General features: G+C 44.4%; 3 protein-coding genes and 1 long non-coding RNA gene across 7 annotated transcripts in view; 2 read left to right on the forward strand and 2 right to left on the reverse strand.

Annotated features, from left to right (window-relative positions):
- Nucleotides 1-578: 578 nt before the first annotated feature.
- On the reverse strand, nt 579-15,417 carry ACTR5 (actin related protein 5). Its single transcript, XM_007057177.4, has 9 exons — nt 14,648-15,417; nt 13,110-13,339; nt 11,090-11,259; nt 9,837-10,054; nt 9,376-9,558; nt 6,348-6,470; nt 3,854-3,993; nt 2,864-2,996; nt 579-1,260 (listed from the first exon to the last, which is right to left on the reverse strand). The coding sequence occupies exons 1-9, from the start codon at nt 15,029-15,031 to the stop codon at nt 1,003-1,005; spliced, it is 1,839 nt and encodes a 612-aa protein (XP_007057239.2). The 5' UTR covers nt 15,032-15,417; the 3' UTR covers nt 579-1,002.
- Nucleotides 15,418-16,094: 677 nt separating this feature from the next.
- Nucleotides 16,095-22,583, forward strand: ADIG (adipogenin). The gene is made up of 3 exons (XM_027819537.3): nt 16,095-18,056; nt 20,263-20,561; nt 21,557-22,583. Exons 1-3 carry the CDS (start codon nt 17,930-17,932, stop codon nt 21,788-21,790), a joined length of 660 nt encoding a protein of 219 aa, XP_027675338.1. The 5' UTR covers nt 16,095-17,929; the 3' UTR covers nt 21,791-22,583.
- On the reverse strand, nt 18,898-25,715 carry LOC122462714. 2 transcript variants are annotated; one of them, XR_006285426.1, is made up of 2 exons: nt 24,491-25,715; nt 18,898-21,685 (listed from the first exon to the last, which is right to left on the reverse strand). It is a non-coding gene; the product is annotated as an uncharacterized LOC122462714 (long non-coding RNA). The 2 variants fall into 2 exon arrangements; XR_006285425.1 differs by having other exon boundaries at nt 18,898-21,682; nt 24,491-25,685.
- The window catches only part of ARHGAP40 (Rho GTPase activating protein 40), a 76,569-nt gene continuing 75,374 nt past the window's right edge, over nt 24,939-26,133 (forward strand). For all 3 annotated transcript variants that reach the window (XM_043527095.1, XM_043527093.1, XM_043527096.1), the window contains exon 1: nt 24,939-25,064. The gene's annotated coding sequence lies outside the window, so the exon portion shown is untranslated. The remainder of the gene's footprint in view (nt 25,065-26,133) is intronic.

Raw genomic sequence — 26,133 nt, forward strand, 5'->3', positions numbered from 1 at the left:
CTTAACTTTCAGATTGCTCTAAAACCCATAAGCACAGCAAGATGGTCTTAAACTGGTATTCCACAACAGAGGCAGACTCTGGGAGAGGAGAGGAGGAGAACCAATCAGGTCACATCTCTCGGGCCTATTGTCTCAAAACTATCGGTCGGTCAAGGGGCCACTCTGACCTGCACCTCTCCCCTGCCAGATCCTTGGTATAGTTAAGCATCTGGCAAGCCCATCAGATTGTAAGGTCTTTAGGCCAGGAGATCTCTGCATACTTCAACTGCAATTAGCACAAGTGGCCCCACTCCTAAAGGGGACAGTGATTAAAACAAATGATTAATAAAAGCCAATTATGGCTACCAGTTCAAAATGTTACTTATTTGGAGGGTGGGAGGAGGAAACAAGAATCGATGGTCAAACCAACAAGGATTAAAGCCACTGCATCAGCCCAGCTTTCTGTTCTCTAATACCAATGAAGTGTGCAGGTTTTCTTACAAACCACTCATACTATAATGGGCAAGAGAGACCCCTGCTGGACTGCTACATTATAAATCTTGCTTATAGAATAAGTCATTTAATAAAACAGCACTATGAAAAAGTAAAAAAAATCTTCTTTTATTTGAAGAATTCTATAAAACATATTCTATAATACAACTCTCAAATTCCAAGAGGTTGATCATGTTTTTCATCTGAAATAGTTATCTTCTGTATTCATCCTCTTGCTCGATTCCTCATCGAATGGATGCATAGTCCCATATTCTGTGCAGGCAACATCAGATACGGAGCTGCCGAAAGCTTCCATGTTACAGTGCTATGACAAGGCCAGCTGCTGCACTAGAGACACAGAACAGCTCCCCCTCCTGATTGTTCAAGAGAAACTTGCTACCCAAGGTGCTAAATGCTCTGTGCTAGGCTCCAGCCTGCAGTCCATGGTGAGTTTACCGTCCAGGGTAGCAACTATTCCCTTGCTTGGCATGCAATCACTTTAACCCTGGGTGTGTGGTCAAATTCTCTCTGCTATGCCAGGTCACAAGGATTGCCTACACTAGCCGCCAGTACTTTGGTGGGTGCTAGAGCTTCAGTTGTCCGTGGAGCCTGTTTTGGAAGGCGAATGGGGACACAGACATTTGAAGCACAGTGCTCCTTGAGGTATTCGCCCCCTTTTTCTTCATAATCTTTTCTGGTTATCCAGCCTTCTTCATGGTTCACATATTCCAGTGCCCAATCCCTAGCTCCATACCAAGCATCCAGAATGGGATTGGAAGCAAGGTGAACCTAGAAAGCACAAAGAAGAGGTCTGTCAATGAAGGTGAGCCCCGAAAACAAGAGAGACTCCGGGAGAGAGTAGCCCCTTAACTTACTTCACAAAATTGAGTCTACATACTGCAATATTCCATACATTACATTTAAGAGTTTGAGCCAATCCCACTTAATGCCCTGGAAGTCATGGGGGTCAAAGTATTGTTCTTTGGCTCTTGAAGACAAATCCCCAGTGGGTTTAGTGGACCTCTGTATTATGTACATCAAAAATCCCACCACAGGATTCAGAACAAGAGGAAGCCCAAGGTTAGAACAATAGTGGTGGGGCAGCACAGGTTAAGAGCACTGGCAGAACGGTCTGGCAACCTAGAACTAGAATAGCAGAGAAGAACTGCAGATGAAGAGTAAGGAGTGCTGTACTGGAGAAGCTTGCACTGTATCATCTTCCACTGACATTGCCCTTTTCTCAGAGATTCCCAGCACCATCACTGATTCAAGAGATATCAATGTTAAAATGAAGAATTTACGGCAGGGGCTTCTACAGCATGGACCACATCTTACTGGGAAGATCATTGTGTTGACACCTCCCTTTCCATACATGACCACATAACATCCATGCAGCAACTATAGTAATTGCCTAATAAGGAAAAGTAAAGAAGTAGTTATAGGGTGCTTAGTGTTTTACTTGGTTTTTTTTTTTTTTTTTTGAATCAGCAGCAGGAAACCAGAAAACCCAGCACAATGCAATCAATCAGCTTTCCAGAACACAGTTTAAGAACTGCCAACTTATTCTACCTGATTTACTGGCTACCGTGATCGTGCATTTAATATGATCAAATAGCTGGGAACCTACTTGATTATGTTCCAAGCACTTAACTCTCACTCCTTGAAAGCCAACATCCAGCTGTGTGGGGCTACAGTGCAGCTGGGAATAGCAATGCAAGCATGTTGGATGTAGTGTACTAACAGGGAGTGTCACCTCATGGGTGGCAGGGTAGGCCAGATGGGAAGGCAGGGGCAAGAGAGGTTGCTGGGTAGAAAAAAAGAGGAAGGAAGAGACTATGTCAAGAGATCAAAGAGTAAAGAAGTAGGAACACCAAAAGCTGGCACTATGTTGCTGTGAGGAAGCTGGCAGCCCCAAATTCTACCTTCAGCAGAACTACACAGAGCGCAGCAGCAAATAAGGGGATTACGTGATCAGGAGAAAGCCACCCAAAGGTGGTTAATATACAGAAAGATAGCGAGTGGCATTCAATAGTAACCCTTATTACAACTGCCAAAAACATGGCTGCATCCATGTTTCTGCGCTGGTCAGTCATATGAAGGCCAGTGCTATGTAGAGTCATCAAACTGCAAAGCAACAGATATTAAACGAATAGACTATGATTACATCACTCATTTTATACTGTCTATAGACCAGTCTGCTATTTAAAAAGAAATGGCAGGCTGTGGGAAAAGCTGTGCAAGTTGTTTTGAGATGGGTAGGAAGGACCTTGCAAGCGTCACTACAAAACCATACAAGAGACTTGGATTTCGCCTCACTTCTCTTACGCACGTTTTGCTTTTTTTTAAACAGAATACACTGTGAGCTTGTGCATTTTCACAGCCAATACCGCACCTGAAAAGAAGACTGGAATGGCCTCATTTCAAGTAGCTCCTTCTGGATTCTGGCTTTCAGTCCAGGGTACATTGTATTTCCACCAGTGAGGAAGACATTCTGGACAAGTAAAGCCTGTTGCTCCTTTGGATACCTGCCGGAAGAAAACCAATGCTTCAACTTCGGGAGCATCTCACTGCAGCGAGCGAATAGCTATGGAGAAGAATACTGCCACCTCAACGTCAAGCGAGATTTCTTTGGACATAAGCAGACAGTCCTTGCTTCATGAATACCACATATGATGCTCATATTTGTTTTCCTGTAGACAGCCAGAAGTTCACTGAGGTAGCAGACAAAGTCATTAAAACAGTTCCTCTGCTGGTTCCCACATTAGAATCAGAATCCTACATTACCAGAATTCTGTTTATAGTGATTTCAATCCACAGTCCTTTATGTAGGGCTAGAACTTTTCTCATATTAGATTATTTTTCTGGTCCTACATTTGTGGGGGGACTCAATGCTGATAAAAATAAATGAATTAGGGCTCTGGGTCGGGCTGGGCATCTACTTAGTGTCCCTCTACACTGATTTGCAAGCCCCTGGACTATCCTAATCCTGAACGACTCCAGGTTGTAGTGTCATGATTCAGATTTCTATAAGGGGCTATTGTTGGCATCTGTATCTACTTAGGCTAGCACAGGACTGTTACTCGGTCACTAACGATTCAGTCCAGAACACAAAGGCCACATAATTGATCCACAACAGTCCAAGGCCAGCAAAAGAAAAGAGGATTTGAATACCTGTGCTGTCAAGCAAGCAGCTGTTTTGACCCAAACTGTGAGAGCTGAAATTCAAAACTAAGATGAGGATTTTCAGAGGAGCTTCAGGGAGTTAAATGCCCAGATCAAAATGAATTTTAGTGGGATTGGGCCCTTAATCAGTTTTCAGTTTAGCCTAAAGGAGTTAATTCCATTTCCGCAAAGCAAAGCGCAAGCAGTTTTGCTAACTCACCTGTCCAGGACGTATTGCATGGTTTCTGCTATGCCCGCCTGCTCTTCTCCTATCAGAGAGGGTTGGAAGAGAATTTCTGGAACCCTGATTCTCTCCGTACCAAGAAAAAGCTGGTGGTATTCTGCCAGGTTAAACACGGGCTGTAAATATAAAACATTAAATATTAACTCTCTTTTCCCACTACGTTTTCCCCTCCCTGAAAGTATGCCTCCTTAACTACTATGTTGCGGGATCTGATTCCAATACACCAGTGCACTGACAGTTCACACACAGTTTGACTTGGCAGCATAGATAGGACTAACTCATGTTTTACCTGTGTTCCTACAGTGCAATAGGGCTTGAGCCTTGCAGGTCTGTAGAACATAGTCAATACGGTTGAATCATGGTTCCGTTCTATCGACACTGTAAGCCCAAAGTGTGTTTTAATCATGTTGGGGGACTAAAGTGTCAGAGTCATAGAATTTAAGCCCAGAAGGGACAACCAGATGATTTATTCTGATCTCCAACTGAAATTAGACCAAGGTATCAGAAGACTAAACTATTATGTGCCACAGGGCGAGAACAGGATGTACTGAGGTGCACCAAATTTGAGGTTTCTGCAGTGGCAGGGAATTAAGTGAGGTATACTCCAATTATCCTGGCAAGAGACCTGCATCCCAGGCTGAAGATAGCAACCCCACCTCGCCTCTCCCTACCCCCATCAGGTCATGTATAGCAATCAGTTAGACCTGGAGCACATGAACAAGAACTAACCAGCCAAGCACCCGAGAAAGAGAATGCTCAGTACCACCGGAGAGCACTGGTCGTCCCCATCCAGTGCCCCAGCTCTGGCCATCTCTGATGCTTCAGAAGAAAGAGACAAAAAGCACCCAGACTACGGGGGAGGAAATCCCTTCCTGATCCTTGAGGAAGCCCTGAGATTTTAGGGACAGACAAACCAGAAAGGACCCTCAGGCAACATCAGTGTTGTAATCCATAAATCACTATATGCTTTGTTTCCCTTTCTATTTCCTATTTTCCCAGCAGATTGCTGCTTAACTGGATTACAAAGGCACCAGCTACACAGGGCAGAGGTTGACAACCACGCTTTCAGTACAGTTCTGGGCAAGCCAGGTTGTAATATGGTTTGGCCAGCCAGTGTGGGCAGGGCCAAATCATGTTATAAAACCAGGCTTCAGCCCAAACAGGCTGCATCTATACTAGACCTTTTCCTTACTGTTACAATTTGAGCTCCAAGGCACTAATGGTTGCCCCTACTTTTAAGTCACCGTGTCATGTAGGCCTGCCCTAAGCAAGGTTAGAAGTCACGTTACTTTGTTAAAACCTCCAATGGGGCCTTGTCTATACTAGTGCTCTCGCTGTTGCTACCATCAGTGGCAGGAACAGTCAAATAAAAAAAAACAAGGCTAATGCAGACAAGCACATAATAGAGACATAGGCTGGAGCTGCGGTCTAGCCTGTTGTGACTGGGTTTATCCCCATCCATGCCACCGAGCCAGATTCTGCTGTAGAAGTCAGCTAAGCAAGGTTGTTTGCCCTTTTTAGATATGGCTAAAGTCACTGGTAACAGAGCCGTGTTCGTAGAGCTTTAGTGCTGTTTGCCTTACCACTGTCAACAGGGACTTTTTTCTGACGAAGCTGCCAGCAGAACTGTGCTATAGACCAACACCTGACGTAGGTTAACAGCCTGTTAGCCTCATTTTATATTAAAATTTCTCAGGAAAAAAAAAAAAAATCCCTCCCTATGTTGTTGAGGGAAACAATGCCAGAATCCTGCTAGCAAAAGCTACATTGACATACTGCCGTAGCTAACAGGTTTGTGTTTCTAGTGTGGACAGGGTTAAACTGGTAGCAAGAAGCCCAGTCAGCTGCAATACCAGCAGCCAAGTCTCACTTGCTTGAAGGACATCTTCATGGAGAATGAAATTAAAGCATCTGTGCAACGTACCAAGCTGACCGCAAGAGGACAACCATCAATTCTATTATTCAAACATTTAATATTTCTTTCTAACGAGCCATTGTTTATAAGAGCCTCTTACAAGATGTAAAACATTACTCCATTAAAAAGATAAACCTTAGTGAGGAGGAAAAAAGATCAGAGTCTTTTCATTTAGTTTCTTGGCTGCACACCAGTCTCAAATCAGTCAGCTGAAACATGCAAAGTTCTAGTACGCCTCTATTATTTAATTGTGGCTGCAGAGGCAAACAGTAAGTTTCAAAGTATGATCACACTTTTTGAATAAGTATGAGCAGCTACATTAGGTAGGACAAAAAAGCGCAAGGGCCATCAATCCTCATGCACCAGAATATAACTGATCAACTGTAGTTGCGAAGAAGTTTTCTCCATAGTAGAATGTTCCAGGGGACGAGAAACCTTTCTCCAATGCATCCAGCATTGGCTGCTATTGAGCTAGGACAGTAGACCAACTGGAAAATTGGTCTCGACTGGTAGGGCAATCCCTATGAAGCAAGGAAAGATTATAAAGAGTCAAACCTCCACGGTGGTAACTGGCTTCTCAACTTCAGGCTGTTCCTCAGCAAACAAAGGCTCAAACTCATGAATGCTTTCCACATCTTCCAGGGACTGTTCACTGCCCAAAGGGTCCAGGTCCAGGGTCTGGAAAAAGAAACCAAGAGGATCAGTTATTTCAGTGACCTTAGCTCCGATGTGCCAAGTCTATAACTGGCTGGGATTCTGATGAAACAATGGCCTGTTAGCCTGATCCTGCCCTGCTGCCTGAAACCTCATCTCTGCAATACACTTACACAAGCATTAAAAATTCTCAGGCACTGAAGAGAAACCAAAACCAGGGAACAATATTATATTATTATATATATATACACACACACACACACGGAATAAATTCCATAAAGCCCTTTAACTCCTGATCAAGATGCCAACTCACACATTAAGCCTCCTATTCAACAGACTGACCACCCATCCCCCTGAATTAGCCTTGTTAGAAGAAAGGGTCTCTGCTATCCAAAATCTACATTAAATCTTATTTAAATAGGTTTTTAAGATCAGTTAGAAGAACTGGAAATGCACCAGATTTTAACTGTTCTATAATTACCACAATTCCTCACCTTGTTTGTGTGGGTCTGGAAAATAAACACTTACTGTTTATTATAATAAACACTTACTACACAGCTGCCACATCAGCCTTGGAGTTGCCTAGTTTCAGACAAGCACGGTCTGTGTGTGTTGTGCCAGAAAGGCCACAAGGACATTCTGTCAGACACAGGGATGGTCATATCTCCAAAGCTCTTCGCTGAGCAATGATACCTTTAGCCATGAGCCTACTCTTGAGAACCGGGCAAGATTTTTAGGGTAACTTTTTAAATTACCTCATTTACTTCTACAACAAACAGTAATTTGGGTTTGGGGTTTGTTGCAGTGGTCTTGGCTTTGCCCGTTGTACACCAAACAGGCTATTTTGAAACACTGAGCAAACAAAGGGAAAAAAGTTAAGTTTTAAATGGTCTGAGTATGTTAACAAATCCCCTCATTCCCTTTTTAAAATGGGAAGAGAGGAATCTTAAATAGAAAAAGCTCTTGCTCAAAAGTCTTAAATGACATCCCATGTTTTTGGGAAGAGTTAATTTTAGACGGATGCTGTTAGCTGAAGATCTGTTAAATGTTTAGGCTTCTTTTAAAAGACAAAATAAGACAAATACCCAAGAGGGAAGAAAGTAGCAAGAGATAGGAAAATGTGCCCACAGGCACAGCACATGGTACACAATGTAATTAACCACCTCTGAATCCTGGCTTTTATTCCCTTAGGGTAGACAGGCTCTCCACTCCAATCTTTCTGAGCAGATTTTGGGGGCAATTGGGCCCCGCCCCCCAGGCCTTCTCAAACAGGGTGTCACAGGAGTCTATTTTATCATCCTTCCTGTTCAACGAGCATCACCGTTGGCAGGATTAATGAAGGAACATGGACTGAAGTGTTCAGTATGGCAATGACACCCAGCTCTACATCTCTGTCATGTCTGACCTGTGTGGTGTAGTAAAGAAATAACCAACTCTCTCGAATTTGGAGCTCAGATGAGGGCTAGCTGGTTGAGACTCAGTCTGGACAAGACTGAGATTATTAGTGGGTTAGAAAAAAAGTCAGCCAGAGGAATCAGTGAAGCTCCTATCAGCACCCCTAACTGAGGAGGTGCAGCCACCACCTGTGCCATCTTTATATTATAGATCCTGGGTTGGTCTTGGGTGGGCAGATAGCAGTGACAGTCAAGATCACTTTTTCACCTGTATATGGTGAGAAGAGTGAGATTCTTCTCTCTGATGCAGGGACTGTGCCACAGATTTTCCATGCCTTGATCACCTCAACATCTGATTGCTGCAACATGCTCTAATTGGGACTTCATCCTGAAACCACTCCCAAATTAAAGCTAGTGTAGAAGGTGGCAGGCCAATTACTTGGAGTCTCACACCACTGCTCTGGGATCTGCACTGGCTGCCAATAAAGTTTCTGGGTAGAATTCAAATTTAGTTTCAACCTGTACAGTCCTAAATGGTTTGGTCACTTGGGTCTACTTCTGTGCCCGTGCCATGCTGCTGCAGTAGAAATCAGCGAAGGTACTTGAGCTGGAGCACCCTCAGTACCACTAAGGCGTTAGAACAAGGTGCTCTCCGTAACCATGCCTCAACTTTTGGAACTTGGTCCACCCTTTGGTCCAAAATAGCCCAGATTTGTTAACCTTCCAGGCACAGTGTAAGACCCAACACTTTAGGTCTGGTTGGAGGGGCCTGATTCTTATTATGTCTGTTGATGTGCATTTATTTGTGAGTGGGATGAGCAGTCCATGTTGATATTACTGTGGAAATTAATTATGGTACCACAGAAGGTACCGAGAACATGGGATGGTCACTTTTACTTATATTTCAAAAATTGAATAATACATTGTTCCTAAATTTTTTATGGGTAGAGTGTGGCCGAGTCCTGTGCCTGGAGTACAAAGCAGGAGGGGAGAAGGTGGTGCTATGGGGATACATTGTATAACGATACTAAGTTATAGGTGCTGCTTAGAGCATGTGTTAAAAAGAAGGAAAGGAAAACATTCAGCCCCTCCGACTGCTCTTGCCCCAATCCCAATGAAGGTACTTTCTCCTTCCCCCACCCTCCTAATCGGCTCTGGGGGGAACCAGGGAAGCCTGTTCATCCCAGATAATTGTACAGTTTAACTAAGTGTCAGGATGGCTGATCTGATTTTTGTATTGGAGTATAAATCTAAACAGACATCCAAAAGATGCGTGAGGATACTGAGTGCTGAACGTAGCAAGAGTTGTAAACTTCAGACAAAACCACAAAGCCAGCTCCAGACGTACCCGTAGCCAGGTGGGAAGAGGGGTCGCAGTGGGGCAGGGCAGCAGTACTCAAATCAATAGGGAGTTGCAGGTTGCTAAAGGGAAGAGCCGTTCAGTCACAAGAATAGTCTAGGGAACGGAGACACTCTCAGGATATGTAATTTTGAGTGCATGCAGTAACAGAAGTAACCTGGCTTCAGTGTCGTACCTCTGGTTTGCTATCCACAACATCCACTTCAATGCTGACTTCTGCCTGTAGGATCTTCTGTTTGGTTTGTTCAATGGCCAGACTCAGCTTGTGGATGTATGACTGCAGTTCCTCGGCAGAGTCCATGTTCAGTTCAACCAAAGCTTTGTGAAACTGATCCATCTGACCATCTTCTAGCAGTTCCTGCAGAGAGATCCCACCATTAAGTAGATAGTGGTTGCCAATGGTCCTATTGAAAATTCCAGGGGAAAGGCACTGGACATTTCCCCTTGGCTGCTGTAGATCATAACACAATTCCATCTGCTGTGATGCAGACTTGCTGCCTTAACAGGGTAACTGCTAAGTCTTCAATGTGCTGTATGTGAAACAGTGCCATTCTGGAGACGTTGCCAGGTCATTAGGGCTCTGAGAGCAGGACCCTCCACCCCCAAACACACAGCAAACTCATCTTCTATAACTACCTGCACGTAGAGCAACCTGTCCAGCCTCTCTTGGTCAAGCTGCAGTTTCTCCTCCCGCCGGCGTGCATTAAGCTCTTGGAGCCTACGTAGCTGCTGTTGCCGCCTCTCCTGCTTCTCCTCTGATGTCAGGGTGCTACCGAGGAGTTTGCTGGAGAAGGGCAGCTGCATCTTGTGCACGTTGCTCTCGTAGTACTCAGGCGACCTCCACTTCTGCAGCTCTGTGGGAATATTTTGAACGCAAATAAGCTATTTGCCAGGCTGACACTTTACCTTGTCCATACCCCGTTCTGGAAGTTCTCACATTAAAGAACATGGTAAGAAGCAGCAATCTAGTTTGGGACCCTTTCCTACTGCCTAGCCAACCATCGTTCCCTGTTAGCTGTCCCCTCAAAGTAGCACCTACTGAATGTGAGAGCATTAGATTGCATACTCAGATCAAGAGTCTTCCAGTCTGTCTCGCTGCACTCTGATCTCCAGAATGCAAAAAGCATGAAATAGAGGAGTGGTGAACAGGGCCCTAACTCATTCTTAAAGTCCTTCTGCCCAGGTTGCATGTCTCCCTGTATTTCCACAGGCCCTTGCAGACTCTTTTACTGCGCAGGATTTTTTCATGAAGTAGTACTTTTTAAACACAAAAATATATAAATAAAATTCTTCTAGAAAGTACCCATCCTTTGAACGTATCCTTCTTTGCAAGATGCCTAGAGTGATTCCTAGCTTAGCCACTACATTTTAGGGCCCCTTTGGAAGATTTTGTGTATCAGTCTATCAGATGCATTCTCTGAAATGCTAGTAGCCCTAACATGATAGAAATGTATTATGGATACATGAGAAGCAGCGAATGAACCAGATCAGAAACAGAAGTGAAGCTGACCGGTCTATTTTCATCCAATGCTAGCAATAAAGAAATGATAAAAAGGAAAATTTGATTTTAAAATATGTACCCATTTGAAATAATCCCAGTTATTAGTAACAGAAGGATTTTATACTAACAAAAATGTTTTTAAAATAGCACGAGTTTTATTTTTATAAACATTACTTTAAATTTTCTCTATTTTATGGACTGCTATGAAACTGTTGTCCCATATGTGCTACAAGCTGGACTAATGAAGGCCATGAAGGCTTAACTGCTTTATGCATGAAGACTGTCAGAATCTCAGTAAAAGGAGAATCCTGTCGACCTGACAATGAGGTAGAGGACAGGATCAAGCTTGAATTAAAATTGTGTGGTTTTGATTTACACCCAGCCTTACCTTCTAGATAATCCTCTGCAATGTAGCTGTGTTCATGCAGTATTTCCTCCATGCGGCTGAGAGTGATGGCAGCAAAATGCCCAGGGTATTTCAACTGCAGAAGGCGCTGAAGATACACAGCTGCCTGGCATCCGCCAAGATTGATACGTTTGCAGTTTTTAGCATCCAATCTAACGCAATACAAAAAACGCAGACAAAGGAAACTAGAGAAGTCCAGAACTTCACAGAATAAAACATCTCTTTTAAATTGCAAGGGAAATAATATTGATTATAAATAAGTAGGCAAATACATAGCAGATCCAACACCTTTGCTACCCCCAACACCATCAACTGTAGACTATTCAAAAAGCTTTGTAAGTTTCATTTTTTGTTTGCAAAAAGCCCCTACTGTCAGGTCGTTTTGGTTTGCTGAGTTTTTGGGAGGTCGGGGGGTGGGGGGGACAGAACAGGCGTAGAACTGGCTTTACAGAAGGGAAAATATCAAAGATGACTGGACACAAAAAATGTCTGTGCCCACTGAGACCTGGAAATCCCATAGGATCACAACACTTCTAAAGCAATGGGACTCAAAACAGGTACAGTCACATTAGTTTCAGCTCCTTTAAAAAAAAAGGCAGGGGGACATACTGGAAAGGGGAAAAGTTGATTAAGAAATGCTTGAATATAAGAGTCGCAGGAGATTATCAACAGAGCATATAACACACAATTAACACCAAAAAGAAATACTTGGTCACAGTGGATTAATCTTCCCCCAGCGTACAATCAGCTTGCAGAATCCATGGCCAGAGGTTCAGAGTCACCTCGACTAGACCAGTGGCTCTCAACCTTTCCAGACTACTGTACCCCTTTCAGGAGTCTGATTTGTCTTGTGTACCCCAAGTTTCACCTCCCTTAAAAACTACTTCCTTACAAAAATCAGACAAAAATACAAAAGTGTCTCTGCACACTATTACTGAAAAATTGCTTACTTTCTCATTTGTACCATATAATTATAAAAGAAATTGATTACAATATTTATATTCCACTTACATTGAAATGTGATACTTGAGCCTGTTCTTCACTTATGAGCCATCCTGAAGATAGAGCCCTGCCACCCAGAGCTGAAGCAGGTAACTTAGTTTTGCAGGGGCCCCTGTTACGTGGCACCCCAGACAACTGCCCTGCTTGCCATCCCCTAGGGCTGGCCCTACGCTTGAGACCCTCTAAGTCCGTCCTGTGATCCCCCTGGGGGTTGCAACCCCCAGGTTGAGAAACACTGATCTAAAGGAGTTGCTACCCCCTAGAAGACCTCTGCATACCCCCAGTGGTATGTGTACCCCTGATTGAGAAACACTGAACTAGACTATTTTGTGAAAAACAATATGTCTAGCTATGCCAGCTCACAGAAGCACAAATTTTCCTACTTCACGGAGTAAACTGACTGCTAGAGAAAGCTCCCTTCCCTGTACAGCACTGCACAACTGGCCATGTGCATCATGTGAAGAAAGTTTGCCTTTCCCTGAAGCATCAAGTATAGGCTACAGGACCATTTACTGCAGGAAGAATACTGGAATGCATGGATCAATGGTTTGATCAGTTTGGCAAAGCCCAGGTGAGGGCTTCACACGTCTGACCCAGCCTTTTAGACTGTCTAAGCAATCACATTAAACACAATGTATGTACGTTTTCTACTGTGTCTGGTATTTTACTAGTAGAAAGATTATCTTACCCCTTTATTTTAGAAACATGGATTTATGCACTGTAACAATAAAGAAATGCATTGTGTGTATTCCACAAAGAGTACACTTCACCCCAGTATTCAAGTATATTAGCCCAAATCTTGCTATTGGGAGGTTGACCGCACCCATCCTTTCTTGTTTTTAATATCAATTTGAGCCTGCAAAGACTTCAGGTCCCAGCATCTGTTTGGAGCAAAACACACACTGAGGGAACCTGTTTTATCTGCTGCCTTCATGTCTGTATTCAAAATAAGAGCCGCTGTGCGTCACTTTGTGGAAACCTGTGCTAGAGCGTCACTCACCTGCCCTCTAAGACTGGCAAAACGTGCGTGCACTGATAACCAGAAGACACTATCAGACTGTTGCACGGCCAGCCCTGCCTTCTGTTGTGGTGGAAGCTGTACATACTGTCCACTCCATATGAAACCTTTGGGACCTGGTAACATTCAAACAGGAGCTCTGACATCATTTGCCTCGAATACAGAGGATTGCACACTGCTTCTGTTAAAACGATTGGATGGTCAACACAACCCTACAGCAGAACAATGGGACAGAGATGATAAGAGAATTATGATGTTCATGTGATCAACACATACTGAACAGACAGATCTTTTCTCATTTCTAGTTATTTTGCATATAGAGCTTAAAAGATATATGCAGATAAAGAGTGAAAATACATTTCATTTGTTAGTCTCCCTCAGCCCTACTTTTAACGAGCATAATGCAAATACTTATGGGTACCAGCAATAGCTCGGAGCAATGATTGGTGTACATTTTTTATAGACTACTATAAAAGTCAGGATTAAGTGACAAAGTAATAAAAATACCTGAACCCTGTCTACCCTATAAATTCCACCATTACTTCAACTAGTAGAGACTAATGGGCAGGGTCCTAATTTTAGGAAGAAAAGGGAGCTTTTTAATGCATCTAAGTGACTTAGGATCCCAACTCCCATTTCCAAAATGGATTCAGGCAGTTAGGAATCTAATTGTGAGTGGGATATAGGCTCCTTTAAAGCTTTATCCAAGGCTTAAAAGGGCTGGATAATTTTTTACACACAATATGGTAAAGGGCTGTACAAACAAAATACAGTCTGATATATGAAACAGACAACTAGGTCAAGGAGGGATGGTCACTCAGCTAAACCCCCAAATCTCTTTGCTAAAGGCTGGCTCTAAACAACTTGTTCTCAACCAAGGGCCTGCAACAAGAACTCTGCAGAGCCTCCCAGAAGTCAAGGCCCCACTCCCGGTGCAGTTCTCAGTGCAGGACGGACTGGACAGCTTCGTTTTACAACCCAGAACCCAAGACACTGGGCACAATCAGAACACAGCCCCCTAAAGAGAAAACTAGAAGTGCCTTTGGGATTTCCTACCGTAACACATACTCTGTTCCGTACCTCGGCCGTCTCACCCTACCAGTAGCTTTACCTGAGAACGCCCCCATTTCCCTCCGTTATTGCTCAGCCACAAACTCTGTCCCACCCCAAGCTCTTCACCCTTCCCATCCCGACCCCCCAGTCAATACCCAGTGTCGATCTACCTCCCCCGCCCGCCTTCCCAAACAGTGCGACCAGAAACCCTTCTCCACGTCTGCTCCTCCTGGATCCTCCTTCCCACAACCGTCCCCAGCCATGCCCCTCACCCCTCTCAGCCATGCCCCTCACCCCTCTCAGCCATGCCCCTCACCCCTCTGCTCAGGCTCCACCCCCCATTCCCCGCTGGGTTTCACCTGGTCCTTCCCCGGGGCTAGCGCCCCCCGTCCCTGCTCTTCCCCGCGGCCCAGGTTCCAGATCCCTCCTCGGTCCCCCCCGGTCCCGACCCTGCCCCCGGGCGGCACCTGCGAGGAGACGCCCAGGCGCTGGAAGATGTGGTCGAACAGCAGCTCCTGCAGCTCCAGCTGCACGGGCACGTTGCGGTCGAAGGGCGAGCGGAGGAGCCAGCGCAGCGGCTCGGGGCTGCCCAGGTCGTTGCCCACCTGGGTCTCGGCGCCAGCCCCGCCCCGGGCCCCCCGGCTGCGGGCCGCTAGCGAGCGGAATCGGAGCAGCGGCTCCCCGGGCACCTCGGGGTCCGGACAGGCCCAGCCCGCCCGCGCCTGGAACGAGCCGTTATCGATCACGAGCGGCACAGGCTGCGGCGTGCGCACGGCCGGGCGGGGCCCCAGCACCGGGTCCGGCAGCCAGCGGGCATCGCGGAACGGGAACACCAGGCCCGCCGCCGCCATCCTGGGGCCGCCGCGCTCGCTGCGCTCCGCTCCGGCCGGGAACAGGAGCCCGCCACCAGCGTTCCGGGCCGGGCGGAGCTCAGCGTGCAGCGGGGCGGGTGAAACGGGCCTCGGCGTGGGCAGCTGCTGTCTGCGGACAACCTCCGCGAAGGCTTAACTGCTTTGCCTGTGGCCGCCTCTGCGTTCGTCCAGCTTGCGGAGCATGCGGGACAACCGGCTGCTAGCGCTCCCGAAGCGAGAGTCCATAAAACAGAGAGAACTTAAAGGAATGTTTGTCCAGATAAAAACCATCCTGCTGTTTTTAAAACACGTCTTGATTGTGTTAGTGTAAAATCCCCGTTACTAATAACGGATTATTTCCGATGCATAGGTTTCAGAGTGGCAGCCCTGTTAGTCTGTAGTCGCGAAAAGAAAAGGAGGACTTGTGGCCTCTTAGAGACTAACCAATTTACTGGAGCATAAGCTTTCGTGAGCTACAGTCTCTAAGGGCCCACAAGTCCTCCTTTTCTTTTTCCAATGCATAAAGTTTTAAAATCAAATTTGGCTTTTTATCATTTCTGTATTGCTAGCACTAGGTGAAAACAGACACGTCAGTTTCACTTCTGTTTGATCTGGTTCTTTCTTGCTTCTCAGGTGACCCTCACATGGTTCTATCCTTTCTGGGTAGCAGCCCTGTTAGTCTGTATCCCCAGAAAGAACAGGACTTGTGGCACCTTAGAGACTAACAAATTATTTGAGCATAAGCTTTCGTGGGCTACAGCCCACTTCATCAGATGCGTATAGTAAGAAGATATATAGATAGATATACACAGAGAACATGAAAAGGTGGAGTAAGAGGCTAATTAATTAAGATGAGCTATTATCAGCAGGAGAAAAAAACTCTTGTAGTGATAATCAAGATGGCCCATTTAGACAGTTGACAAGAAGGTGTGAGGATACTTAACATGGGGAAATAGATTCAATGTGTGTGATGACCCAGCCACTCCCAGTCTCTATTCCAAACTCCCCAAGTTAATGGTATCTACTTTGCATATTAATTCAAGCTCAGCAGTTTCTCATTGGAGTCTGTTTTTGAAGCTTTTCTGTTGCAAAATTGCCACCTTTAAATCTGTTACTGAGTGGCCAGAGGGGGTTGAAGTGTTCTCCTACCAGTTTTTGAATGTTATAATCCCTGATGTCATGTTAGCGTGTCTAGCACTTCAGAGAATAAATGTGACAAACTGGAAGATTTTGCGTATCAAAGGGACCTAAAATGTAGTGGCTAAACTATAAGTCACTTTAGGCAGCTTTCCAAGAAGGTTAATGCTAAGGATGAGTACTTTCTTGAAGAATTATATAAAGAAAGAGCTTCTACAAGAAGCAGCAATTCAGCAAAAAAAACCCCACACCTGGTAAAACTGGTTTATAAGCCAAGCTTTGCCACCCCTCAGTTTCACAACTCATGATGCTTAGGATCAGAGCGGAGACTTTTCCGACTATGTTTTCCCCTTAAAGCCTTCCAACTAAAAATCATGGCAGTTAAACCTTTTAAATACTTTATCTCAAAGCCTTAATTGTACAGTTTTTCTTCAGAAATATTTAACTAAATTTTTAGTATACCTGTGACTAAGAGAAGCATTGTCTAGTTAGAGCAAGAGACCTGAGTCAGTAGTGTTGGGTTTTGTTCCCCCTCTACCGCTGACTGGCTATCTAGCCTTAGGCAACTCACTAAGAGCCTGATTTTCAGAAATGCTGAGTCCCTACAATTCCCATGAAAGTCAATGGAAGCTGCAGATACTCAGCCTCTTTGAAACACTGCCCACTGATTTCTTTGTTTACCCAGGGTACAAAGTAGGAATAACAAGACTTCCCTTGCTCACATGTGTGCTGTCAGGGTTAATTAATTAGAATTTACAAAGCACCTGGAGAACCTGGGATAAAAAATTCAAAAGGTTTTGAATATTATAGAAAACAAATGCATACACAAACAAGAAAATTAAAAGCATGCAAACATTAGTAATGTGCACTTATATACCCCCCTTCATCTGACATTTTTTTCCAAGTGCTATACAAACAATTAAGCAACACAAACTCCCTGAGATGAGTGGTTAGTAATGGTTTTATCTGACTGATGGAGAAACACACAGAGAGAAGTTAAGTGATTTTTCCACAGTTGCACCATAGGTCAATGAGAGAGCGTGGGCTTTTTCCTAGTGTTCCTGCTCTAATCACTGCCAAACTCCCTTGTGATTAGAAATAAGTTAAAACCCACAATTCCTATAAAAAGGAATATTTTACCTTTCTTAAAAGGAAAAAAGGGAAAAAAAGAATAGATAACGAGTTACTAATATACTTGTCAAGGAAAGAAAAGAATCACAAACGGATTCAAACATACTGAGATGGTTATACTACCTATCTATCATTTCTCTGAAAATTGCTTATTGCTCATCTGAATTGTGAGAGTCTGACATAAGAACTTTTCACTAAATATAAGTTTCTTCTTTAACCATCTCTGTAGGTTTGATCCTGATTGCAGTCATTTCTTTCCTTGGAAAGTGTGCTAGTCACCTTGTTTTTGACAAATATTAAAGTGCCTTGTCATCTATTTTTTTACAGTAGGTATGGAAGTACTGTTTATTATATTTTTATAGGCTTTGGGGGGCTCATAATTTATGGCTATCTTCTAATTGCAAATATAAGGAGGGGCAATTAAACCAGATTCTTTCCAGTTTATTTTTTTCATCCTGCCCTTAATCCTTTTTGTTTCCTTTCTCAGTGGGCTACGGGTTGTCCTTCATACTAGCTAAGCTGAGAATGACAGCATAGTCTTTTTGTGACACACACTGTGATGCTACCAAAAGGTAGCTACTGAAGCACAGTAAGCAACCAGTTTAGTCTTAGCTTGCCCTGAAACTAGCTATGAGGTATCCTCTGGTTCCTTTGGTGAACGATTTGACCTTTCCTCTTCTCTTTTTTTGGTTTTGTTTGCCATTTGGGTTGTTGTTGATCCTACTGATTATCTGGCTTCACCTTTTACTCAATGAAGGTAAGTTTTACTATCAGATAGATCAATGTTTTTGTATAAAGGCTTTAAGTATTAGCTTTCCTTTTACAGCACTCTGCTAGCTATTTTTAGGCTAATGCAGCTTGCCTCCTAAAGAAACTAAAGGCTTTCTCAGTGCAGCAGGTTGTATGTGGAAAATCAAGCTCAATATATGATGTTTTATCAGTTAAGAATGTCTAGCTAGAAGCACCTGTTATTATTGGTGGATTCTCTTTGTTAATCGTTCTTTGAAAAGCAACCTTTTAACTTAAGAGAGTTGTGGAAGAGTGTTTTGTGGATTTTAAATAAAGCTCCCCCCCCTTCTTTTGTGGTGAAACCTCAAATATTATTGAGTTATCTCATAACTGGGTATTTACTCTTCTCCTCAGTCACTTATGATATTGTTTCTGAGTGCCAGCACTGATGCCTTGTCAAATAGTACAGGGACTGAAAGGAAGCTTTTGCAAGGGAGAAAAGTGTTTGTTTTCATTTATTGATGTGTTTTCGTTCTCTTTGTGATTCCCCCCTTGGTATTTCTCCACCTTCTCATACATCAGCAGCTAACAACAGGCTTGCTGATGTCCCTGAAGGGATGAGGCATTGTTAGTTCTAACCTTGGAGTGTAATTGACTGGATTAGAGCACAGGAATCAATTCTAGGCTCAGGAACAGTGTTTCTCCTTTGAAGGCACTGCCTTCAAAGAGAATAAAGTCTAATGTAAAACATGTCTTCAGCTCAAATTGATGCAATTTGCTTTTCTTTCACTTCTGTAAGGCGCAGTCCTGTAGTGGGTTCCGTGGGAGTAGTGAGAACGGACTTTACTGAACTGTGTGGCAGCAGCAGAATGACAAGTACTGGTAGCTAAGCAGGATGATAGTCCCCAACCATCCTTTATCCTCTCATATGCGTGCACAGACACCCACATGTTACATTTTGACTTGGAGTCCCCCTCTGCAGAAACTAAGATTCACCACTTTATTGTCCTGTAGATACAGATTTGCTGAGGGAGGAACATGGGGACTTTTGGATCCCATTGCTAGATTGCTCTGGGACAAAGACTACAACTGGTATTGTCTTCATCAAATGAGGGCAGGTGACAACCATATTTCAGTGCCCACTGGTTACCATGTACGTAAAGTACCTACTACATGTGCCCTGAAGCTTATTGTTATGGATAATATAACTGAACTGTGGGGGTGATTGAAAGGTTCAGGGCTTAGGGGTGATGGTAGCACAAAGTTACCTGAGTGGAATGGAAATGTTTCTGAGGGCATGGCCTACCTGTGTGCATATATGTGTATTTATATAATGGTCTGGATATGGCTGTACATACATGTTTAGTTCATTGCCATTTCAAATTATTCTGTGTGGAGGTGTGGGTATGCATAAGCTGTCCCAGGGCAAGTGACAGTTTACACTGGTACAATGCATCTAGTGGGTTGTATTGGTATAGCTACATTGGTGAAGCTACTCCACTAGTATAAATTTCAGGGCAGGTTTACACCACAGCCGGGATCGATGCTCTGAGATCGATCCACTGGTAGTCGATTTAGCGGGTCTAGTGAAGATCCGCTAATCAATAGCAGACCGCTCTCCAGTCGACCCCTGTACTCTACCCCCGATGAGAAGAGTAAGGTAAGTCGATGGGCTATGTAAAATGACCCTTCTTAGTCCCTACCTGGTCTATTCAGTCATATCAGCTTAACTAGCATCGTGTGGAATGTTTCGTATTATTTTACGGCAGTTAACTTTGGAGCCAGCACAACTGCGGGGGAGTGAGATGGATTCTATTCATACCTCAAGAGAATTGCTCACTAAACTCTACTGGGTTACATTTGTTCAGTCTCATAGTAATGTACAAGTGTATGAGAGCCTCAGTTGGCTTCCAAAACCTCAACTATGGGTGGTGATATGCTAGAGGTAAGGAACCCCACTTGACTCTCAGACCCCAAGTTGAGCTTATAGGACTAGCAGGTAGAGAGGGAAAACAAATCTCTAACTTGTAACCTGAACACATTTGAAATAGAAATCACTATGACACAATACAGGTGGAATCCCACAATGCAACTTTCTAGAGTAATTTTTCACAGTAGAGCCATACTTTAAATGCAGCTGCTGTACCCTAATACTTAACACTTCTGTTCTCCTTTTTCCCTAATCCCAACCCCATACAGTTACTTTACATTTAACTTAAAAAAATTCTTTTCAGCCCAATTGCCCCGTGCCAAAGAAATAAAGAAGCCATCTTCTGATCAGTCTGATGACAATGCAGACCCTAAATCTGAGAATGAGTCCACAGGGAATAAAAGCTGGAGTGAGATGCCTGCTATGGAGTTCCAAAAGGAGATGTGGATGAAGGCCCCTAAGGGGCCCAAGCCGGCTTATCTGAGTTCAAAACCAAGAGTCCAAACAAAAGGTCTCTTTACTGCAATCTCGGACAGTCTGTCATGGGCTCAGGGGACAAGGCTATGTCGCTTTGAGAAGAATGCCCTGTATAATATCATAATGGTGAGTGGACTGGCCATACCAGCTCTTTATGCGAGGGCTGTTTATGTGTGTGTGTCTCATGCCTGTCTCTTTCTCCCCACCACCTCAACCAGATTCTGATTGTTTAATCAGCAGGGCAGAAAAAAACAAATTTATTTGTGTCTGTCCCATACTAAACTCTTTTCCATTTTAATGGTTCCTGTTCTGGGTAGTAGTTAAAGGTGCTATGAAAGGACACACACGAGTGCCTTTATATATTAAAAAAATATCCTAACCCTTGCAAAGCTACTCTAGTTCAAAAGGCAGACACAGCACCTCGACAGTAGCTTTCATTTTCTCAATGATCTGATTCAGCTAAAAGGCTGCACTCTACTGTGTATACAAACTCCCTTTGATATAACATGTCAGCATGTAACTTTTGAATGTATTGATAATATAATTTTTAAAGCTGTTCTAGACTCCAAATAATGGAATATGTGTAAGACTAAAAACTACAGATACAGGCTCTTCCTTCAAAAATTATTTTGCCCTCTTCACTTACTTGACCAGACCTGAATTCTGGATTCTCAAATTTCCTTGCTGATACTGAAGTCCCAAGCATCTGGTGCTACTTGTTCTCTAAGTATTTATGACATCATCCACTGCTGTGGGGTCTTGGCATGTCACTAAAGTAGGAAATATCTTTCAAATGCTATAAAAGCCTGTTATAAAGTACACACGGAATATAAATCTTCTGTTGATCTTGCCTTTTGTGTGTTGATCCTGCAGTTAGATATCCAGTGACTTCAGTGGGGCTCTGCAGGGGAGAGTAGCTGTCCATGCGGAGTAGCTTGGGGACTGGGGATTTAGATCAGTTCCTTTTTATGTGATTTAGAGCAGTTCCTTGCTATGTGCCAGGTGAGCTGGGGAAACGTGGGGGGAGAACCAGATGCTCATTGTGGTCTTACACCTGAAATGCCATCAGTTTAAAGATTATCTTCACCAAGAAAAATCTCTTTCCCCCTTTTTCCTGTTAGCTACTGTGCACCCTGCTTCTCTCTCTCATCTGGAACTTTGGCTGCCAATTGCTTGAGATCTCCAATGTCGTGATCATTCAGCTGCTGCCATCATCTCTGGTTATCTGCACAGCTCAGCTTTTCACCCTGCTGAGAGGAAAGGTTGTGAAAATCTTGGATTCCCTGAGACTAGAAATTAGAGGGCTGTCTGCTTCATTCACTGGGAGGAGATATGAGAAAACTGAAGCAAAGTGATGCAGTAATATGCATGGTGGTTCCAAACTGGAGAACTACATTGGTGTGCAAATAAAACAAGTGGGGATGTTGCCACTAGCAGTAACCTATTCAATGTCATTGAGACCAGTTAGTGTGGAACAGAGGCATAGAAATTCTCTAATCTTGACTATGTGTTCCTTTGTTTTTTTTCTTTTAATCTAGATTCTAGTGGATTACCATACACACACACACCCACACCCCCCCCCCCCCACAACTGGCTTCCATGTGGATAATATCAATAGATCAAGTACTGTTAGTTGAGCTGACACCTTTTGCCAGCACCAACCTCTCATTTCAAACACTTAAGGCAATGAATGTCCGTTGATTGTTCAAGCACCATTACGCTCCAATGACATAGAAAATAACGGGTCATATTTCAATCAGCCCATTGTTTTTCTGGTCTCTAACTTGTAAGACCCCAAATGTTAGAGATCAGCAGATTTTTCAGTTGTCAGCTCCTGAGAAATGGAACAAACCTACCTTAGATTGCTAATGGGTTCATTGCTGCACAATATATAGAGACACTGGGCACAAGACTTCTCCATTCGTGCCCAATGTCCCTGGTGCATTCTTTTTAAGCACTTAGCATCTTGTGCATATGATGTCAGGTTGTGCCCCAAAGGGGTACATTTGTACTCAAAAATTTAAATTGCCTCTACTAGGTGCAGGGACTGTAGGGCTGATGAAAATGGGGGGAGCCACTAATTTGTGTCCTAAGGGAATACCTGATAGACACATTATAAGCAGAAGGGAGACGGACTATTGCATTGAGCTCATTAAGTTCTTGACAAATCTTTAAAAGGGCAGCAGTTCACAACCACACACAAGCTGTATCATTGTTCAGCTATCAAAGCATCCACAGAGTTTGAAAGAACCTTTGTTTTTCCTAGAGAAGTTCTGTAAATAAGTTGCCCTGCATAGAAGTACATGAAAGGACTGCATAATTATTGTATTAACCTATGCTATTGATGCAGCATGTCTTGTGTATGTTGTCTTCTAAGACACTTATAAAAACCAGCTATTACATTTTCTGGGACTTCTCTGGTTGCTAAATTCTAAATAAAACATGTGGCAAACTGCACAAGATTGAATAAATGGTTTATTTAAGAAGAGTTTAGTTGTCATTCCTCAGCTGGCTGGGGCTAATTAAAGTATCCACGCCTGGAAGGTGCATATAGGGCTAAGATGGTTCTCCTTTTAGAACACTCTTATGAGGATGAGTAAAAGATTTTGCCTCACAGTCTGACCATGCTAAATCAGTGCAGTCACAGTTGGAAAGTGACTGGAAGGTGGTCTGTTCTCTCTCCCCAGTTCACAGTGGTGTGTATGTACCAATCACTGGCTTGGCAGGTGTCTGACACCACAGTCTCAGGAAGATGGGCCAGCTTAAATATTTAAAATAGCTGCCAGTGGAGTGGAACGCTAGTTATAGCCTGCTACTATTTTAAATGTGAGCTGTAGCTTCTAGGTATAACAGGGGGTTTTCTGAGCTTTCCTGATCTTTAAATGACTGACATTTCCCCCTCCTTGAAGAAGTAAGTGAAACAGACAACAGATTAGGAAATCAAATGTACAAATAAAGATTTGAGCTCTAACAGTTCACAGAAGACTAAAGCAACATTTATGTCCTTTCCATTGGAATTTCACCCTTATTTTTCAGAAGAGCTCAGAACCAATAAATTACTCTTCTGCCTGCTCCCGTGGAACATGAAACAGTAAGAGGTAGAAGGAATAGAAGGAGATACTCCTCTTGTCTCTTCCAACTTAATTTTTTGTATTCTTCCATTCCTTATATTTCTTACTGGTTCATGTTCTACTGAAGCAGCAGAAAAGTAAGTATTGGTAGTGAGCTCTTCCCTATTGCCAGTATATACCTGAGTCCTGCATGCCCCTAGTTATTTGAACAGTGGCTTCATCTGACCACAGAAATAGGAATAGCACAGAGAACCACTCCCTCTCACAGCTGGCCAGCTTTGAAATAATCAGATGAATGGGAGTCCCTAAGACCAGGGTATGATTTGCATTGATCTGGTTTTGAACCTTATTGCAAATGCTTTCCAGTAGTAGAAAAAACATAGCTTTAGAGTACCAGGTTTGCATAGGTCTTTATTATAAAGATGATCTTAGTGCACGCACTTTCATTTACTGCATTTTTCCAAAATTAATTTGTGCATACACCTCACTGCTGCAACTTTCGAGTGAGCTGAGCCGCTTTAATTTAGTAAAAAGAGAAGGAGTACTTATGGCACCTTAGAGACTAACCAATTTATTTGAGCATAAGCTTTCATGAGCTACAGCTCACTTCATTGGAGGCATTCAGTGGAAAATACAGTGGGGAGATTTATACACATAGAGAACATGAAACAAATTTAGTACTTCACCATTAGACATCTAATGCCTTTCCCTTATCCCAGGGACTATTGAGCTCCTCCTCCCACAAAACATTAATTTGCAACATGAACCAAAAATTATAAAAATACACAAGGGGCAGAGCACTTATCCCATACATTAATTATCTCGTCTCAGCTAGGCATAGGACGAAGGATGCTTGGTAAAGACTGTTTCTCCTAAGTTCTCATGCAACAGTGCAAGTCACTGAAGATAACAAATGATGTCTTTGCACATTGAGGGCTTTCCTCCTGCAAACACTGAAACGGGCTTAAGCGGTTGGAGGCTCACCTTGCATATTTCTGCAGCAGCAATCACATATTCAAGGCCGGGGAAGCTGCTGGGTTCGAGGTGGCCCGAGCCAGCAATCAGCAACATCGTCAGGTGGCGGGGCCTAAAAAAAGCCTAAAAACTGCAGTAAGGCTCGTTTTGCACGACCCGCTTTCCCTGCAGGTTTCATTGAGTTGTGCTTTTTTTAAAACCCAAAGCAACAACCGCAATCCAACCCCTGTCCCAAGCTTCTCCACTGGTCTCTCTTAACAAGCGTATTTTCCTCGCAGCCAGGAGAAGAAAGGGGAAGCGCCACGCTTCAAGCAGGCGATGGAGAGCACCTTTCCCCCGTCCCTACCCAGGCTTCTCCTCCCTCCTTTACGCGAGTCGCGCCTTGAGCTCGCTCTGCCCGACTCCACCCCTTCTCCCTGCAGCCCGGCTCCTTTCAAACCCGCCCAAGCCCCTCCTCTCCTGCCCAGCGCCAGCAATTAGAAGCCCGCGGAGGAGCCCGGTCAGACCCGCAGATTCTCGCGCCGCTGGTTCGCTCCATCCGCACGCAGGGCTGCGGGCCAGGCTCCCCGCGGAGGCAGAGCAGGTAGGAGGCGGGACCCCTGGAGGAGCGATGTTCCCAGCCGCTGCTGGTTCCTAAGAGTCCCGGAGAGGGGAGCGCAGCTGCAGGGCCCTTTGGCGGGGCTCGGGCGGGACGCTGAGCCCCTCGCCGGGGCATTGCAAGCGTGGCGGGGACGCTCTGGGCGCCGGGGGCTGCTCCCGCTGCCGAGAGGACCTAGGGGTGAGAGATTTGCCTTGTCCCCGTGGCTAGAACGTGACCGAGGGTGGGTGACCCTCTGGTTGACAGCCCCCAGTAATGATTGGGGGGTGTCCGGGCTTTGCAACACCCGAAAATCCCTAGAATGAGCCTGGCTCCCCACCCCATGGTACAGCCTTGTTCTGTGCAGGGCTGCAGCGCTGGCTGGGGACTGGCAATGGTGCGGACAAGTGTGCGTATGAGACATCTAGGCGTGGGGGATGCTTTAGTCCAGCTGCTACAGGCGAGTAAACAGTTGTGGGATAGGAGACACCTTCTCTTCCCCCCCCCCCTTTTTTTCCCCCTTTCTCCCCTACGCACCAGGCTTGCATATTTATAGGATCTGTCTAATCGTTCGTGTGAATGGTGCTGGGTAAGTGGCGGTGTGGTGCAGCTGGACCGTTACACTGCTGCGTTCCCTGCAAATTCAGCTTCTCTTGTCATGCTGGCGAGCGAGCGCTGTTCCTGTTTGCTGTGAAGCCCCCTGGTGTTAGCGGAATGTTCTCCAGCAGGAAGAGCATTTCCGGGCCTGGGCATACAGCGTGTGTGCACCCACACGTGTGTTAGCACGAGCAAGGATCCTGCAGCTGGATTCTTGCCCAAAGCCCCCGGCACCCACGTGGAGAGCCCTTCACTCGGGGTCGTTTGCGTGGCTCTAAAGGCAGCATCTGTGCCTAAGTTAGTAAGTCTTGCTTTGGGTTATGGTAAGACGGTAACTTCCTGGAGTTGCCAAAGTAACACCGCTGTGATTTATTTTTAGTGATCTTGGCAAAGCATGTTTATAACGAATGGGTGGATAAGTTATTGCTGGCCAACGGGCTCCTGAAATATTATCTTATAGTTGGGTATTAATATCTGC

This window comes from Chelonia mydas, chromosome 13 (assembly GCF_015237465.2).
Source record: "Chelonia mydas isolate rCheMyd1 chromosome 13, rCheMyd1.pri.v2, whole genome shotgun sequence".
NCBI lineage: Eukaryota > Metazoa > Chordata > Testudines > Cheloniidae > Chelonia > Chelonia mydas.

Coding starts and splice junctions, on each gene's coding strand:
- ACTR5 (XM_007057177.4), bottom strand. CDS start 15,031: ATGGCGGCGGCGGGCCTGGTGTTCCCGTTCCGCGATGCCCGCTGGCTG. Junction 10,055..11,089: donor TGCAGAGGATTATCTAGAAG/GTAAGGCTGGGT, acceptor ATATTCCCACAG/AGCTGCAGAAGTGGAGGTCG. Junction 9,559..9,836: donor ACAGGTTGCTCTACGTGCAG/GTAGTTATAGAA, acceptor ATCTCTCTGCAG/GAACTGCTAGAAGATGGTCA.
- ADIG (XM_027819537.3), top strand. CDS start 17,930: ATGAGGTATCCTCTGGTTCCTTTGGTGAACGATTTGACCTTTCCTCTT. Junction 18,057..20,262: donor TCACCTTTTACTCAATGAAG/GTAAGTTTTACT, acceptor AATTCTTTTCAG/CCCAATTGCCCCGTGCCAAA. Junction 20,562..21,556: donor CCCTGTATAATATCATAATG/GTGAGTGGACTG, acceptor TTTTCCTGTTAG/CTACTGTGCACCCTGCTTCT.